The 18750-nt window shown below is 44.9% G+C and overlaps 1 protein-coding gene across 1 annotated transcript in view; it reads right to left on the bottom strand.

The window, feature by feature from the left end:
* Window positions 1-3678, bottom strand: part of cadm3 (cell adhesion molecule 3) — a 45950-nt gene extending 42272 nt beyond the window's left edge. Inside the window, exon 1 of the mRNA XM_053437905.1 lies at window positions 3597-3678. Within this exon, the coding sequence (XP_053293880.1) occupies window positions 3597-3678 (82 nt within the window). The remainder of the gene's footprint in view (window positions 1-3596) is intronic.
* Window positions 3679-18750: the final 15072 nt, after the last annotated feature.

The following is an 18750-nucleotide window of genomic DNA, read 5'->3' as shown; positions in this document are numbered from 1 at the left end:
AAACCGACATCAGTGCTCGACAGCTCTAATGCTCTTGTGGCTGAATAGGAGGAATTGTGTGCAGCCGGGTTCGAGGATCCTGTGGAAAGTGTTTCCACAGAAGTGGACGCTGTTAAATCAGCAGATCAAAGCCCCTGAGATCAACAACTACACACTGAGGAAGGGGGGGGCTGCAGTATATGGACATATCACCACCACCTTCTCCATGTTAGGGGATGGGACAACGGCTCCATTCCCTGATTGCTTCGATGCAGATTTCAAGATGGATGCTGGATATGTTTGCTTCATTTTGGAAGTGGAACTGCGTCCTTCATCTTTATATACATTCTATAAAATATCATGTGTTTTTACTACGAACTTCTCAACTCTAAAGAAAGGCCAGAAGAAAAACCACATAAACATATATGCAGCGACACACAGAGGCGAGCCCCTTCCGGCTGCACAAACACTACTACACACACACACACACACACACACACACACACACACACTATCTTACACACTTATCCACTCATGAAACCTCCCGATAACAGCGAGGACTTATCCACCAGGCGCAGGAAGAATAGGGCTCTTGATGCCCTGGGAAAGGCCAAGATTAGAAAAAGGGGGAATAGTCCTAAAGCTTCGGTTAAAGAGAGCGAGCGAGGGAAGTATAGAGGGGGAGAGGGAGAGAGAGAGAGAGAGAGAGAGAGAGAGGGGGGGAGAGAGAGAGAGATAGACAGAGAGAGAGAGAGAGAGGGGGGGGAGAGACAGAGAGAGAGAGAGAGAGAGAGAGGGAGAGAGCGTTCGGGGGGGGGGGGTGACGAGTGAAGATATGATTCAAATTAAATCATTTGAAACAAAAGAGGATTGTTGCCAGGCAACCGAGCCTGAACAGGGGTTACCAGGGCAACCGAGGTGACCCGAAGCTTGACCTAAGAAATGCGGTTGCCCTTGTCAGCGAACGCACAACCGCACACACAGACACACACACACACACACAAACACACACACACACCTGCACCTACATCCCTCTGCCTCTCTCTCTCTCTCTCTCTCTCTCTCTCTCTCTCTCCCTCCAGTGCTTTCAAGGTCCATCCGCCCGAACAGGAACAGACAGCAGGTTTCATGTGTTCTATGTGGAACACGACTGAAATGTCAGAGAACAGGGCCTTCCATCAAACAGGGGGGGGGGGGGTTAGGCCGCTAATGGATGACGTTGGCCAAAATCAACAGCTCGTGAAGCACAACACATGAACTGTCCACTGTCCACGATGAGCTGGTAGGAAATAGATAAATAGAAGAAATATTTTTTCTTCTTGGGAGTTTCTGGCAGCGCCGTCAGAAACACAAACACACTTTGAGATAACGGGTGGATCCACATTCTGGAGCAGCGGGGGAAAGGCCGCGCACGTCCAGGACTCCATGAGAGAGGCTTCACATCGAGGGGGTGAAAACCAAGACCAGTCAGAATCAGAAAGAATTAAACTGATAACATCAAAACGCCTGGAAATTAAAGCAATACAAATAAATGTGTGTTGTTTGGGCTCTTTATAGTTTGGTGCATTATCAGCAGATCATTTTGTTATTTTGTGGATTTGCTGTTTTACATGAGACCTTCACTGAACCTGCATCCGTCCTCCCACTCGTAACCCTCCCTGACGTCTCTGCACATATTCCCCTGTTAAAAGTTTTCCTCCTCACGGGAGTCGAGGGTTAAGGGCAGAGACTCTCCAAGGTGTCATCCGGTTATTAAACCCTATGAGGCAAATTGGAATCTGTGAATATCGGCCGCACAAATAGAATTTGATTTGATTTGATGGATAATGAGGAGAGAGAGAGATAAAGAGCCGGGGAATGACAAGCAAAAAAAATTTCCTTTCTGGATTTTTAACGAGGACATCGTGGTTCAGGGTCGGCCTCTCAATCTGATTTGGACATGTTGGACTAATGACCTCATCACCGCACTGTTATAACACGACCTTAAGTGTCTCCCTGGATTGCTGCACTGATATACAAACACATTTCTTGTCTCTTGATTGATCAACACACACACACACACACACACAACACAACACAAACACACACACGGATGCAACTTGACAACGATAAGATAAAAGTTCATTAAGGACGGAAAACCTTGTTCAGACAGAGTTTCGGACCCATTGTGATAGGCACACAAACACACACACACAAACACTCACACACACACACACACCTTTACAAAGTCAAATCTGAGGGTGCCGTTCTCAAATAAACTATTCAACAAGGTTCACAGCAGTAAGCGAGTGAGCAGCCTCTGAACTCTCTCTTCTTCTTCTCTCCACTTTTCTCACAAACGTCTTGCATCAGGTTTTTTCGTGACGACAAACAAGTGCAACACCGCGGACGCCCTTGAGGAGAGACTGTCCGGAAAGTGCGAGCGCCGTTATCCCCACTTGTGTGCGATTCCCCGCGACTACAAAGGCCCCGAGAAAAGACGCGGTGCTTTTTGAAGACGAGGGAGGCGGCGTGATGCAACGAGGAAGAGGCTGTCTGACCCACGGACATTCAGAAACACCTCTACCTGTCGACGGGCTTTTCGTTTCAAGTGGAAAGCCTCTGTTCACGAGAGCTGCTTTTTATAATAATGTTCAATCACCCTCCTTCCAGAAACCTCTGTGGGTGCAGATTGTGTCAGGAAGCCTGTGAAAGCACTTCGGGAGTCAGCCGAGCATTCAGCGGCTTGACGTTTTCTTCCCGGCGCATTTGGGAAAAATTATTAGGAACCTGTCCTGAAATCCCTCACACGACAAACTGTGATACTGGCGGGGTGAGTGCTACTGAAGTCAGTTTCTTTGGTATCATGTCAACTCTCCTGTCAGGCGGCTTCCACTCCGAATCACAAATCCGCACTTGATGTGTAATCGCTGCCGAGTTACAAGAAGCTGGATGTTCCACTGGATGTTTGTTTTCCTGTTTGTCTCCGGTAGACCTTCCTTTTTCTTTATTGTCTCCCCGTGTCTCAGCAACATGACATGAAAGGACAATGGAGTGAGTGTGTGTGTGTGTTACTGTGTGTGTGTAAGTGTGTGTCCCAAAAGTGGAAGTAGTGATTGTCATTGTACTGGAACATTTCTACCTTGTTTCGAGGCATGTTTCTTTTCTCCAGGGACCACTAGAGAAGATGTGTTTGTCCTTCAGTGTGTACCAAATTGTGTGTGTGTATGTGTGTGTCTGTGTGGGGCCATGTGCACCCCCCCCCCCTCCCCTCCTCTTCTCCCATCATGTCTGAAGGAATGTGTGTATGCCTTGTAAAGAGGTACGCACACTAATGAACGCAACCTTTTCGGATGGCCCCCACGGTTTGTCACTCCCAATCAGGACAATGGAGATCAATGGACGAGCAAGGCGAGGGAAGGGAAGATGAAGAAGACGAGGAAGAGGACGGAGGGGGCCGCTTTTTTCGCTCTCAACAATGGCAGCGGTGAAAAACAAGACAGTGAAACAATAGCGGCTGGACCGTGGCGGTTGTATCGGCGTTTGCACGCTGAGTGGCGGGGGGGAGACCTCGGACTCCACCAGGTCGCCCCTCACTGCCTAATTGACTAATTAGGGTCACTCCACATGGGCCTAACTGTCATGGTCGCCCGCCTTCCCAGAACTGGCGCGGTCTCTGACCCACTTGACATGAGGGATGAACAACACGGGCAGGGCCATCGTGTGTGAGGCTGCTCACACGCAGCCGCCAGCATAACAGCATTTCCATATTTACTCTTCAAAATCTTGAACATGCGATTTAATAACAGGGAAATTAAACCATGTATTATTTTTTGCTTGCCTATAAATGTGGGCTGAGCAGTGCACTCCTACTCTCGCACTATAAATACATACCATAATACGAGGTTGTGATATTACAGTAAATAGGTGGGTGAAGAATCATAAGGGAACCCACCAGACAGCCTATCATCATCTTCTGCACCTTCAGAGAAAGTCCCGTTTAATTCCCTGATGTAAGTGACATCCCTTCGCCACTGGAGGCTGTATAATGTATTGAGGCTATGTGTTAATTCATCTGAATTCATCACAGCTCAGTATTTTCCATGGACATGTTATTCCTGTCACGGTGGAAAGAGCCTCTGAAAACATCACTTCGAGAATTACCGAACACTAAAAGTAATTTCTGAACCCACGGAACCCGGAGCGGCTCCCTGAGATCGGTTGACCCATTACTCTGATTCAATGGGAGCCGGTAGCTGGAGAAAAAAATGATTCTAGAAACACAAAACACAACAATTAAAGTAATCAATGTGCAAAGAGAGAAATGCTCTTGCAGGTGATTCAGGCTGCAGCTGAGGGCGGAGAGGACGTCTTTTAAAACAGCCTCATAACGAGCTCAGATCTGGTATAAAGAGGGAAATAACAGTCAGATATATCATCCACTTCCTGATGGGAGCTATAAATCTGTATCATAAACGTGCACGTCGAGCTAAACCGCTGGGTAAACACCGAGCATCCCACACTACGTCTTCACGTGCACAGGCGTGGACGCATGATGGATGAACACGAGACACGGGCAGATGTGTGTGCACTGTACCATCAATGTCATTTGAAAAACTCACGTCAGCCAATCTAAACCTGTCAGAAAGTATGAAGAACAGCCCAATTTTGCAGATTTACCACGACAGGGCTTCAACTTCTGTAGATCTGATGGGTCCTAAAAGGTTTCCTCAACATTTTCTTTCCTCTTCAGGGCGGAACGTGACCTTATTTGGCAGATAGCACCAACGCATGGGGGTCGGCCACTTACACGAGTATATTAACTCATATAATCTTAAATATACACGTTTATCTACACGTGTTGTAATGTCTCGGTCTAGATCTTTGCATTTCACTTTTTACTTCACTTTTTATATCTTTTATCTTTTATATATGTTTTATTTAGATATGTTTACGTCTAAATAAATGTTACTTTGTATAAATATTAGAAAAAGTGAGTAAATAAGAAGTAAATAGGGGGTAAATATATATTGTTTCTTTTTATTGCTTTTGTTATGTGTGTTGTATTTATTGTGTTTTTATGTTTCTATGTTCATTGTATGCACCAATAACCAGAGCAAATTCCTTGTAGGTGTAAAACTACTTGGCAATAAAAACTTTCTGATTCTGATTCTGATTCTGATTCTGATTCTGATTCTGAAAGGGATTGTTTGGTAGGAATTGTTGGAATTGTTGGATTAGGTGTTTGATGTCTGGTCTCTACAGGAACAGAGAGATGGATTTTATCAAGACAGACTTGGAAAAGTAACGTGGGATAGCAATGCATCTTCATCACACACACACAGACACACACACACACAAGTGCGTTAATCACACAGACACATTTGTGTAACACGTGCAACCTGTTTCTCCGAGGTGTCTGTTTTCCATGTTCATCGTTCAAAAAAGAAAAGTTTGGCCCCGTTGATTGGTTATTATCATATTGAGATTATTAAATTCATCAAACATTTATGAGGTCTGTTCCATCATGAACCTTCAGCTCTGCAGCTCCACAGCTCCAGCTCATGGACTCTGAACTCTCCTGCTTGTTTTCTATAGGTGTTTTGCTTGGGATGAGATCTCAGAGGCCAAATAGCCGCATGTGATTCACATCACTCCCATCGAATCCCTCAGCAGCCCGACAGCTTCTGTATTCATGTTTCTATTATGTTGTTTGCGTATGAAAGACCCTCCAGGAGACATTTTCTGATCTGATGCCCTCATCAGCAGGAGGGCATCACTTGTCTGTGCCTCCCAAAACTGCTTCTCTGCCGGAACATTGTTGTGTTTCATGATGTGAAAATTCTCTCGTGCAATCTGGAGGTGGAATGGACTTTTTTCAACACAATTCATGTGGTTTGGGTTAAAATTACCACTTTGAAACTGGTTAGGCGAACGTGGTTACAACAATAAATGTGTTGTTAAGGTTTGTGAACAATTATGGTCACGGTGAAAAGAAAACAGCGGTGACCGGTGGTGGCGATCAGGGAACAGCGGTCGTACACGTGTTCGAGTCCGAAACCAAACAGCATGACGTCGTCCTGTTGAAGCTATAATCACAACAGCCTCATGCCTTTGATCTCATTCACTTTGATCTCAAGGACGTTTTTGAAGCACTTCAGGTAACAACTGTAAGATTTCAAGGTTAAAGGTTTCTATACCGAAAAACAAAAGCCTGAGGATCCGTTCAAAATACAAATATTTCTCACTTATTACTTTCTGTATCTCGCCATGTTATTTTTTATTGGTCCAGTTTTCATTTATCCACTTTAAAATGACAGCCACGTTCCCTGTTTCATTCAGAACTGACTGAAATATGTCATTATTTTGAAAAGACATCGATTCAGATGTTTTCAAAACACTTCTCAACGCTGTGACGCCTGAAGATGAAGATGAAGGAAAACAAAATGCCTTCACAAGAGAAAACAGAACGGAAGAGCAACACTTATCTCGCCATGTTAAAGAAAGGGATGAAAAATAAACATTCACGACAAACTGTGTATTATCACACAGCGGCTGAAAAATGGCTACACTCCTATGAAACCACATTTAAATCCACCAGATCCAGATCTTTCATTTAATTTGATCCGGACCATCAGTTTCCCTTTATGTTTAAAAAATTCTTTCATTAAAGATCAGAGTATTATTCACTGAGATGTCGAATAAAACCACACATCATGTATTGTTAAAGAAAGACAGCAGGTGATTTAAAAGTAAAATTCCTCTTTGTCCTGACGTGTGCTAGAATGTTATGGATTCTTTATTATCACGTGTCAGGTCTATTCAACCCAAGTTTCGTGGAAATCAGCTGAGTCGTGTTTGTGTGATCCTGGGGGGGGGGGGGGGGCGTCACATGACCATGATCTACTTCTGCTCTCCATTCATAACACTCCATCATGACGCTGGATCTTATTTAATGTCACGAGCCACGTTTGCCTGGAGTGGAGCGCTACCAGCTCAGCTACCAGAGGAAAGGACTGAGGTCATCTTTCTTTTTCTTGCCACCTCTGTTCCTGCTCTCTCTGCGTCTCTCTATCTCTTTCTCTGCTGTGATTCTCTCTCTCCGCCCCCCCCTCCTCTCTCGTTCCTCCCCTGTCTCTATCGATGCCTCTCTCTCCCTCCCTCTCTCCCTCTGCAGTCGGTGAATCCCCCCGGGTTCGACAGCGGGAGACTATTACACTCACAGACGGATTCGCTCTCCTCCAATTTCTCTCTGTCCCTTTCCTCCCAGCTCTGCCCTTCTTTCATCATCCCCCTCTTCCTCTCCTTCTCCGTCTCATCCCTCCAGCCTCCAGCCCTCCATCCCCCTCTTGCTCGTTCTCTCCATCCGTGTGAATGTGTGTGTGTGTGTTTGTAGGTTTTTTTGTGTGCAGCCATGCACAGGTCTTCCGAGCCCCTCTCTCGCTCCCCTCCCCTCTCCTCTCCTCTCCCTCCCTCCTCTTTCTCCTTCTCCTTTTCTTCAGTCAATATAATTGGCATCGCAGGAGTGCTCCCTGCAGAGTATGCTAAAACAGCAAGCACAAAACAGAGGGAGAGCAGAGGAGGAAGGAAGCGGGGAAGGAGCGAGCTGTGGATAGAGACAAAAAGGTGTAAGGAGAGCGAGGGGAGGACAGGAAAGCAGAGAAACTGAAAGAGAGGATGAGAGAAACAGAGAAAGGGACTTATAAGTGATGAGGGGGAGGAGAGATAAATATAGAGAATAGAGGGAAGACAGATACAGTTTATAAAAAGACAAGAAGGCAGACGGAAATAAAAAGACAAAAAAGGTGGCGTAGCAGCGTGAGAGGGAAGGAAAGGGTTGAGAGAAGAGAGGGAAATGAGGACAAAATGAGAATGGAAGGAAGCGGGGAATGGTACCAGGCTAGAGAAGGAAGACATGAAGGATAGAGGAGGGGGAAAGGGAAATAAACCCGAGGAAGGAAAACAGGGATGAGCTTGAAAAAGACAAAGAAGCAGCACAAAAAAAGTAAACTGGGAGGGACGGACATGAAAGAAGCAGAAGGGAGGAAAACAAAGAGGAGGGAAGGCAAACAAAGAGGGAGAGCGAGGGAAATGAAGGGAAGCAGTGGAGAAAGGAGGACAAGACAAGACGCAGATGCGGCGAAGATAAGACAACAGGAGACGCAGAGGGAGCAAATGAGGAGGAGAAACAGAAGAGAAGAGTCTCGACCATAACAATCAGCAAACCAGAGAAACCAGAGCGCATCCATTCAGACTCCAGGCAGATTCAGCCATATATCTCCTCCCGACCAGTCACACAAGTGCCAGGTCCCATTACAGCGCCAGACAACCATCCTGAAATAACCCAGAGCTCGACGCAGCAGCTCCGACTCTCGCTGCAGGATTCAGACGGAATAATTCAACACTTCTTAAACTCACATGCAACATTTACAATTTAAAGGTGCACGTCTCATTGCAGAGCATCGGAGGAGGGTCCTGGTCTCCCTGCTGAGACCTGATTGGTCCTGATTGAGCGACACATAGGGGGCGCTGGCGGGGACTCGTCGCGGCGAATTGCACGTTAATCAAAACTCAAGTGAGAGAAACAAACACCAGCGAGAGGCCACTGAGCGACCTGTCCAGAGGAAAGGAGCCGGGCAACCTAAGCAGCCTCCTGCCTGACCCGCTAACCACCCGACGGGCGGGAGCGCGGGTCGGAGGCATTACCCAAGACGTCACATGACTTCAGGCTAATGAGTCTCTCACTAATGAGCTAAAGAATCTCCTGCTGCCATTCGTGTGCTGCTAAAAATGAAATGTTGCCTGGTGCGTCTTCAATGTGACACGTAGGGCTGCAACTTAACTCCGTCTTCATTACTAATAATCCCTCAGATAGTTTTAGAGTGATTAATCTGTCTAATGCTCACAGAACCCTCGGCCCATCTGTCTGACTGCAGTTCACACACATACCTCCACTGTGTATCACCACCACAGCCCATTCACCAGAACCAGTTCTCCAGATCGGTAAAAGATGAAGACAGGAGATCCGTCACAGACACACAGGCGGTGGTCAAATGGCTAAAATTAGATAATGAACTAAGGAAGTGTTATATTTACTGAGTCTCACTTCTCTTACTTCATGCACCTGCAGCCCAGTGGTTCACTTTAAATATACAAGTTTTGGTTCAACATAGAAAATGGACACAACAGTTTGCGTTAGGATTTTTGAGTGAAATCAACTAAAGGTGAGTTTCTCCTCCACACTCAGAAGTATTATTACTTCTGATGGAATCATGTTTAAATTGTTTTCTTTCATTATTTAACATAAAGTACAAGGCACTACTATATTCCTTTGATGCCTTAAAATGTGAATTAACTTTGGATGCAGACTTATTTCTATATTTTATGTAGCTGCAGCTTCTCCTATTGAAGCACACTAGCAAATATGGCTGCGCCCAGACGCCTTGTCATCATTAGTGTGCAGGGATAATTATTGAATTTGATAGTCGTCTTCATCTTAGTTAACATTGTTTTTCGTAATTATGAGAAGAAGCGAGCATGACTTGATTTAAAGTGTGTTACAGACACACAGGAAGTTCCCATCAGGAACATTTTATCCAAACTACAAAACACAGAGTTCCCCGGAGAGTTCTGACTCCGGAGAAGTGCATGCTGGGAAGTCTGCTAATATGCTGATGGTGTTTCCTGAATAGACGGAGAGACATTAAGTCATCAAACAAACTTCATTAAGTCACTGCAGCTTGAATCTCATTTCTTCTTCGCTGAGCCAAGAAAACTGTGTCACTGCAATTCATTACAATTATGTTCATGATGCAAATCTTTTAAAAAAATTAATCAAAACCATTTTAATTTACATCCAACGACAATGCTTTTGTTTTGAGTAATGGTAGAAAGGGATTTTCTTGATCCACTGAGATTTGGATTTTCCTCTCATGTGCGTTAATTTGGATCAAAGTATCTGAGGAATACATGCGTTCAGAAACACAAGTAAACAACAACTTACAGAGAGTTCTCGCTACACAACCTGCTCAGCATCAAACACAATGAAGCCTTTCACACCTTAACAGCCTGATTCTTGCCTCAGGAGTCGGTGGAGAACAAACACGGAGCTAAAAGGTAAAGACTGAAAACTCCAATCTGGCTGAACGAAGATCTTCTACCACAACAACAACAAACAACTCTTTGGTATAAGGACAAATCAAAGTGATGGTATGTGAGTGAGTTGTGTGCACAGTTTGTATCTTTAGGCCAAGAAAAATAAATTATTAGTTAACTATTTTTCACTGCTACGAGCTCATTGGACAAATGGCTTAACGGAGAAGGGAGGCAACAAGGAGGTGACACATGGGTCCCACATTATGTAAATTACAAAAGGAAAATGTTCAAATAAATAATATAAATAAATACAAAAGGCTTTTCAGGCTGGAGGAGGTGCACAGGCTGCACTGGGATCAGCAGCAGACCCACTGCATCGAGAAAGCGAGTCTGTCACATTTCACGGTCTAAAGTGTGCTGCACCACTATCGACTGCCTGTGGTTGTGTGTGCGACTTCCATGTATGATGTATTGTTGCTCCACAGAAAGAAGTGTTACACAAATGATGTGGGCCGATATTCAAATAAACCAATATGTATTTAAAAAATCAATACCGCTGGTGTGTATCTCATCTACTGCTTGTGGTGGAATCGTGTGTATTTCTGTCCCCGCTGCAGAAACACTACACTTCTGCTGCGTGTCGTCCCACCACAGGTATTTATTATTTATTATCACCGCTAAAGAAGATATGAGACTTGTTTTGTTTTTAAGGCCCCGATGCAAACTGCAGCTTTGCAGTAAACCCGGACTTGATGGGACGGCGTGTAAAGCGAAGGGCCCTCAGAGGCTGACAACCGCTAACACTGTCATTTGTTTATGGTAATTACTTTATTGTCAAATTGTGGAGAGGTTTTACAAATCTCACAATGCCACAAACAGAAAGCTATAAAACCACCAAAAAGCAGCTTCTTTGCGATTCAGCGTGGCTAATAAAAAAAAAATCTACAATTATGAACGGGCAGTGAAATGAAAGTGACAACATGAAATTATTTGTAAAGGAACACGACGTCCAATTTTGTTTACTTAAGCAGAAAAGGATGAATAAAACATAACCCAGCCTATTGTAGTGCTAATCCTGCTGCTGTTGAGCAGAGCGCTGGAAAAATAAGACCTCTCACCGATTTCAGCTTTTTCCAAGACCTTTAAATTTGTAATTATTTAAACACTTTTGTGATTTTTAAAGACCTGTGCGCACTCCCTCGCTCTGTATCTCTTATTTCCCTCCGACTCGGCTCCTCGGCCTCTCTCTCTCTCTCTCTGTGTGTCTCTCTCCCTCCCTACCTCTATCTAATCTTGCTTTCCGAAACCACGGAGGCAAAAAAAAAAAAGAAAGGACAGACTCTATTCTGCTCAAATCCAAAGCCGGGACAGCCGACTCAAATCCAGCCCAATCGCATTTACAGCCGGGTTCCGCTCCGAATGGTAATTTGTGGACGGTCAATTGGCTCGGACACAGGGGCTCCTCTGATTGACAGCCCGGCCACAACACAGCTGGGAGAGGACGTTTGGGAGGAGGAGGAGACGCTGAGTTCACGTTGATTTAACTTCTCCACAGTTACTTGTTTTATTTGTGTGGCTAATTGGTGATGGTCGTGGGATTCCCAGTTGTTGTTGTTCCTGCTTTTATAGTCTTGACTTCTCATTTACCTGCTTGTTAAGTCACATTAACAGTGCAGGTCTATGAGGACAGTATTTTAGTGCTTTGGTTCAGACTGAAGTATCTCAACAGCTATTGGACGGATGGTTATGAAGCTTTGTGGCTATGTGGCGAGTCTCATTCGTACAGATCATGGTATTATAAATAAAAGACCATGAGACTTCCTGTTAGGCCTTGAGGACGTTTCTTCCAGACCAGTGTTTACATTTGATCTGGTTAGTTTCGGTTTCACATTTTAAGTCAGGGAGCTAACTAAAGGCTTTTTGTCACAATTTTTAAATGAAGAAAAAATAACTAAAGTATTACTACCAGCAAAATGAACGTCCTCATCATTCAAACATTTAAAAAAAAATGAAGGCCAGAAGACTGCAAGCAATTGTGGGAGCTTCTTCTTTTTCTACTTTTAACCAACCTATCTAAAACATATTTTTTAGATAGACTGAATTTTGGACCGAGGTACCTTTCACGTTTTTTATTTTTGGTTCAGCGTCTGAAGGTCGGGAGCAGAGGAGGAAGCTGGGACCTTGGATATCGACAGAACCAGAGTAACTCAACGTGTCGTGGTTTGACAGATGTTCCCATTTGAGTCAAGTGTGTCGGGCCGGAGAGATCAATAAGTGTCGGTGACATCAACTTTGATTAAACGCTGCGAGTATGACAATCTTACATTATCCCAAACAAGGCACAGTAAATCATCAACACACACACAGACACACACACATACAGGTATCATCACTGTCTTTCCAGTGAGCAAAGAAGACTGTTTCCCAAAAGACTGACAGATCCTCCGGCGGCCTTTATAAGTCAAATCTTGCATGAAATCTGCAGCATCGCTCCGTCTCTCTGTGGATAAATCTCTGCACTAACACTGTCATGGTTGGGGATTCCCCCCCCCCCCAGCCCCCCCCCAGCCCCCGGGCCACCAGCTCCTCCAAAATGTACAGCAGCGCTTCGGGAGAAGTCATCCGACAAATGGCAGGTGTTGCATCATCGTTCTGATTCTTGTTTTTCATGGATTTTTCTCACACGGTGAAGTTGTTTTGTGACTTTTTGTTTGAATCTGTTGTATAAATGGTAACTTAATCGTCCTGTCAATCATCTGTGGCCCCTCTGAATCATTCCTGTTTATCCCAGCGGTGTCCCAGTGGTTCTATTTCAGTGTGTATTCATCGCAGGGCAGAATAATAATGAATAAATGTACATTTTGACTCGGGGAGCTGCTTTATGAGAACCACCGTGGCTTTTTTTAATTGTGTGTGACTGCTCCCATGTCGCAGCATGGGTGGTGTCCACACATTATAAAACCCAGTGAGAATATTAAATAAAGAAATAGCTAATTGAGTATTTCTTCCGTCAGCGTTCCTGGGTGTTACCGAGTGACCTGACACGGTTTAATTGCCGTTAGTGTCTTGCAGAGAAAATAGTTCCCTGGATGTGGAACTCTCCTGATTGAGTTTGAAAATGTCAGACTTGATTCAGGTGAAGCTTTTTAAAACAGAGCAACAGTCGATTGGAGGAAGTGAAGGGGACTCGGCTCGGAGAGGAAATGTGATCGTTGTGGTTTAGTGTGGACGAACCCAATTGGATAAATAACAATAAGACAAAAGACATTCTCCTGCTCCTCCTCCTCCTCCTCCCTCCTGTTGTCTCTCCCTCACTATGGCAGCACATCCACTCTAACCACTGGCCATTGTGCCGACACACACTGGGACAGACGTCTATTGTCCAGGGGGAAAACGTGCCAGTCAGGTTTATGACATGCTGGCTATGAGTACAACTCATCTACCTCTGTCAGAGCCACCATCACTGAACTGCTCTAAACATACCTGTTTCCTTGCACTGTGTACCCTGTAAAACACTCCGCTATGTGTTAATATAAACCATATTGATACTATATATCATTTTATACAATAATATTGTCTTTTGCACACTATCTACATATTTACACTCATAGTATATTATATTATCTATTGTATAGTTGAATACTTATATTTATACCTCTACTATATATCATATTATTATTATTATATTTACTATTATTATATATACTGTTGCTGCCATTATTACTATATACTGCTATTATTCTGGTAGAATTACTATCATATATAAATATATATATATTATGTTATATTATATACTATATATACTGTACTATTTGTATATACTGTCTAACAATAACATTACCATCATATCATCAGTACTATTACCATCATCTTGCCACTGCACCTTATCTACCTATTTATCTTGTGTCCCTGTTTTTTTATTCTTTCTACCTCAATATTTTTTATTTTTTTGTATTTTATTGTATTCAAATATACCTGCTGCTATGACGAGCAGAAACTGGGGGAGTGACGTGTTTAACACTGCCGGGTTCGAATCTGAGACATTTCTGTGATTGTGCCGTTTCCACCCACAGCTGCAGAAACTTGACTGCGGCTTATTTTAAACTTGACTCCTTTAATAAACACTTCACTTGACTCGAGATGTGCACGTTAGTTAAAGGCCACAGCTGTGAAGAACAAGGGAGGATTATTTCCAGCATTAATCTGATAATAAGTCTTTTAATTAAACTTTTTGTTCGTTAAAAAAACAGACAATAGTGAAAAATGTCCTTCTTGATTTCCCACTGCATCATTAAATTTGCTTGTTTAGTTCAATGACACTTAAAAAGAGAGAGATGTTCAATTTGCATAACCACACAAATAAACCGGCGATCACTTGATTATCAAAATAGTTGACAAATAGTTTTATCTTAAACAAGTAATCATTTTATCAGTGGAATTGAAAAACCAGAATGAGGCTCATCTAGTTATTAATAATATACACTGAACGACTCAATACTGTATACGCTAGAAATGCTTCTATATTCAATTTGCTTTGATGATTTCACTTTTGAATTAATATTTGAAGTAATCATTGGAAAACGTCCTTGATTTCCTAGTTTTCTATATTAACTGAATTAATTTTTTTGCATCCACATTTCTGTAATGAAATCATTATTTAGACCAAATTAAACCGACGTTACACATATTTCCAGATTGATAAACATCAAGGACAGGCTTTAATATTGCATTTGCTATCTGCTGACATTATTTACTACTTAGAATACCCTTTCACAGTGTGCACCATGGGGGGGGGGGGGGCAGGTTCATTCCAGGTTGCCAGGGTTTTTCACATTGGCTCCATGGAGGTGTAACACAACGATCCAGAGAAATGTCAACGTGCAGCCATGTTGCCACCGGCTCCTGCCCCCCCCCCCCCCCCGTGACGTCAATGCCCCGTCCTTTTCTCCCCGACCCACAAACAGAACCTCAGTGACATTGTTCCGGGAGGTTGATGAAACCGGGCCAACTCTCTGAGAGGCTGGGGGGGGCAGGAACCAGAAAATGTCAGCGAACCCTTCAAACAACAACAAAAAGATGCTCTCCCCAAGAGCGCTGTCACAAAGTCAAGCGTGACACCCCCCATGTCCAGGTCTGCACCCCCCCTCCCTCCCTCCCCTCCCCCCTCTCCCCCCTCCCTCCTGCCTGTGAGGATATCAACCTGTAAATAGCTCCGTGAAGCCGAACACTGAGCCGCAATAAATAAATTACAATAACATTTAAAAATTCAGGGTAGAATAAGATAACACACAAACACACACACACACAAAAAAACAATAGAGGATAAACTTCTTCTTTGCTTAACACATCAGAACAGTTTTTTGCCTTGAGGAGGTTCGACTACACTATCACGTTCTCCCTTCAGGGGACTCATCCGACAAACAGTCGCCCGTGTGAGAGGCTGATAGTCGTCACGCCTCGGGCTGCCCGTGTGAACCAACAGCAGATAAGAGGCGTGGAGCTCATTAACGCAATTATATCATTCACTCGTGCCGTCTGTTCATACATTACATTGCGAAATTGAGTCGAATTCGCTGGCAGACATGAAGCCATCTTCACGCAGGCAACTGTAAATAAAAAAAAGATAAGGGGTGGGTGGATGTGGGAGGGGGGAGGGGGGGGGTTCCCATTCAGAAACTACAGCATGTTGGGCCGGTCGAAACCTCACGTCAGGAGCTCCGTCAAGAAAAATCTGTCATCGCCCAAAAAAAAAGTCCATTTGTGGAAAAGAGGCATTAGAAAAACAAGCAGGAGAATCAGAGCAGCCCTGGACATGCTGCGCCACTCAGCATGGAGAACAGGAGGCCTGGCACGGCTCCTCCATCCAGACCCGCTGTTTGCTTTCGATAGCAAAAGTCATAATGACATTCAAGTACTCACCAGGCTGAGAAATGAAGCGGCAGAAGGAGGGGAGAGGAAGATAGAGAGCGAAGAGGAGGGAGCGTGCACGTGGGAGCTGCTCGGCACTCGAGTGCACGTGTGAGCTGCTCTTCACGATGGTATGGATGCGTGTGAGGTTGCGTGAGACACAAGTTAATTGTGTCGGGTGCCAAGTGGTTCGGTTACCTCTGCAGTGGAGACACAAGAGTTCCACGCTTCGTAAAGTGTGTGATTAATTCAAAGCTGTGTCATTTGCAAGACTAAACTCAAATGTGTGGGGGGGATGGAAGTATGAGTGCAGCGGCCAACCGACTAAACACACACACACACACACACACACATTAACTTGTGCATACACACAAGCAGAGACACACACAGTTCTTTCCTCTCGAAGTCAACAGCTTGGCACACAGGTGTATTTCTCTTTAAGTAAAGACTAGAGCGCCTCCACAGCTCTATTTGGATACATGTGTGTGTGTGTGTGTCTGTGTGTGTGTGTGTGTGTGTATGTATGTGTGCCCGTGTGCTCTTGGGCATGTTTTCATGCATAAATATACATATGCTGTGTGTGTTTGTCTGAAATTGTTTCTGACTTTCTCAGTGTTGGCCTCTGTTTGCACATGTGTGTGTGTGAGTGTGCAGCTCGAAGGATATATGCAAATGTGTCTTTGTGGGTGTTTGTGTGTGTGTGTGTGTGTGGGGGGGGGGGGGGGGGGGGGGGGTCAGGATCCTGCCTGTTCATTGAGTAAGGAGCATGTTTAAGTCTCCGTGAGACGGTGAGAGACAGACAGATAGACTGAGTGTGTGTGTGTGTGTAGATGCTCATGCAGGGATAAGCAGCTTAGGAAAGAAGCATATTCTTTTCTCAGTAAATCTCATTAATTTTAATTAGCTGTATATTTAGTCTGTACACCTGGATTGGGTGTAATTCCGTGTGTGTATATCGGGACTAGTGACGAGAGGCGCAGGTGAAATGACTCAATGAGGTGGAGATGATCCGGCCGCAGCCGACACACATTTGCATAGTGTCCTCTTTGTGATTGTGTCTCGCTCCTGAGGACGATATCACAGACAGAGATGTGTCCCCTTCATGTCCCCATCGCCTGCTCCTCGTGCCAGGGCTCGTCCTGTTAAACGTTCACCTTGTTTCTTCTTCCTCCCTCACACCCTGCACTGTTTCATTCCTCTCTCTCTCCGCTCTGTGCACCTCATCATTAGTGTGTGCTCGCTTCTTCCCTCCTCCTCCTCCTCCTCCTCCTCCTCCTCCTCCTCCTCCTCCTCGCTGCCCTCATGCTCCCTTACTGTATGGATTCCTCTCGTTCACGTACTCTGTCTCTCTGCCTCTGTCTCCCTCGCCCTCCCTCCTTCTTTCCCCGGGTAATCAGCTTATCCTATGTGTGTCCAAGCCTCTATGTCTGCGTTCCTCCTCTCTTTGTCTCCGATTCATTCAGCAGGGAGATTAGAGATGCCTGTTTGGCGCCTTTGTCTTCAACCGGCGCAGTCGAGACGAGTTGCACCGAGCGGCAAACGGCCCCGTTGTCAAAAAGCTGAATCCACTCGTCATGTGTTCATCACACCCTGATCAGTGTCAAAGGCCCGGTGCAGAGAGGAGGCCTGGGCCCGACCCGTCCACTGGAGACTCCGACTGTTTCACTGATCTGTGGAACTCATTTACTGTTTTTAAACGAAGGCGATATCTTCTAGAAGGGAGACATGTACAGCAGGTGTCCCTCACTCTCAGGGAAAACAGGATGAAGCAAACAAGAGGATGTCACCCTGGTGTTGTGGAATCTTTAAACGTTCCAGTGAAGGGAGAACAGGTGGGAGCCATGTGCAGTTGAAGTGTTCCAACAAAGGATTTCCATTTTATCAGATGAGTCTCTATCAACGCTGGGGCACTGAGAGAGCAACATAGTCAACCACACACACACACAGGAAGAACCGGGGATGGGGGGGGTGAACGATAACAGGCTATTCACCATTCAGCAGTCTGACCTCATTCACACCTGTTATCAAGAAGCATGATGTCTGGAGAGGAACACGTGGTGATGCAGTAAGTGTATCACCGGCCACCTGTAGAGGGGATCAGACCCGAGCCGAGTGCCGCCCACGCATTGTCTCCAGCATGTCCCCCCCCCCCCCCCCCGCTCCAGAACTGCAAACTTCAGCAAAAAAAACCACGTCATCATTTTTGTTGCTCATAAAAGACGACCTTTTCCACTTGGATGAGAAGCAGATCCGGGCTCTGTGGTCTCAGGTCTAATGACCCCACACCCGTCATGGTTCTTCTTGTTGGTAGAGCCGCCTCCCGACTTCCCCCCCCGACGCTCCGCACGGCACGCATGAGGAATCTGATCCAATTACAGCAGCCGCCATAAACGAGGATGAACACACATACACTAAATGCCAGGTACTGGATAATGCAAAGGGCATTTCAATAATACAGACTGCTTTTTAATAGCGGATGCATACGGGAGCATTCAAGCAGTAACAGTACAGTGTGATTGTGGTGCAGCCGTGCAGTGGAACCACAAGTCTGCTGAGAAGAACTTTAACAATGATGCCGTACAACACCTCAACACAAAAAAATCATCTTGAAACAGGAACAATAGAAAGTTAGTTCTGCAAAGGAAACAATACTCGAATCAAACTTGCAAACTTGCACCAAGCAATCAGTTGAATTGGACAGACTGTAATCAGTGAGTCAATTCTAAGGGCTTCAAAAACTTTGGTGCATTTTGCAGAGACAGGACGCAGCCTCAAGGACTCTGTCAGGCT

Source organism: Pleuronectes platessa, chromosome 13 (genome assembly GCF_947347685.1).
Source record: "Pleuronectes platessa chromosome 13, fPlePla1.1, whole genome shotgun sequence".
Lineage (NCBI taxonomy): Eukaryota > Metazoa > Chordata > Actinopteri > Pleuronectiformes > Pleuronectidae > Pleuronectes > Pleuronectes platessa.
The sequence above is the reverse complement of the archived record's forward strand: the minus strand, read 5'-3'. Positions and strand labels throughout refer to the sequence as shown.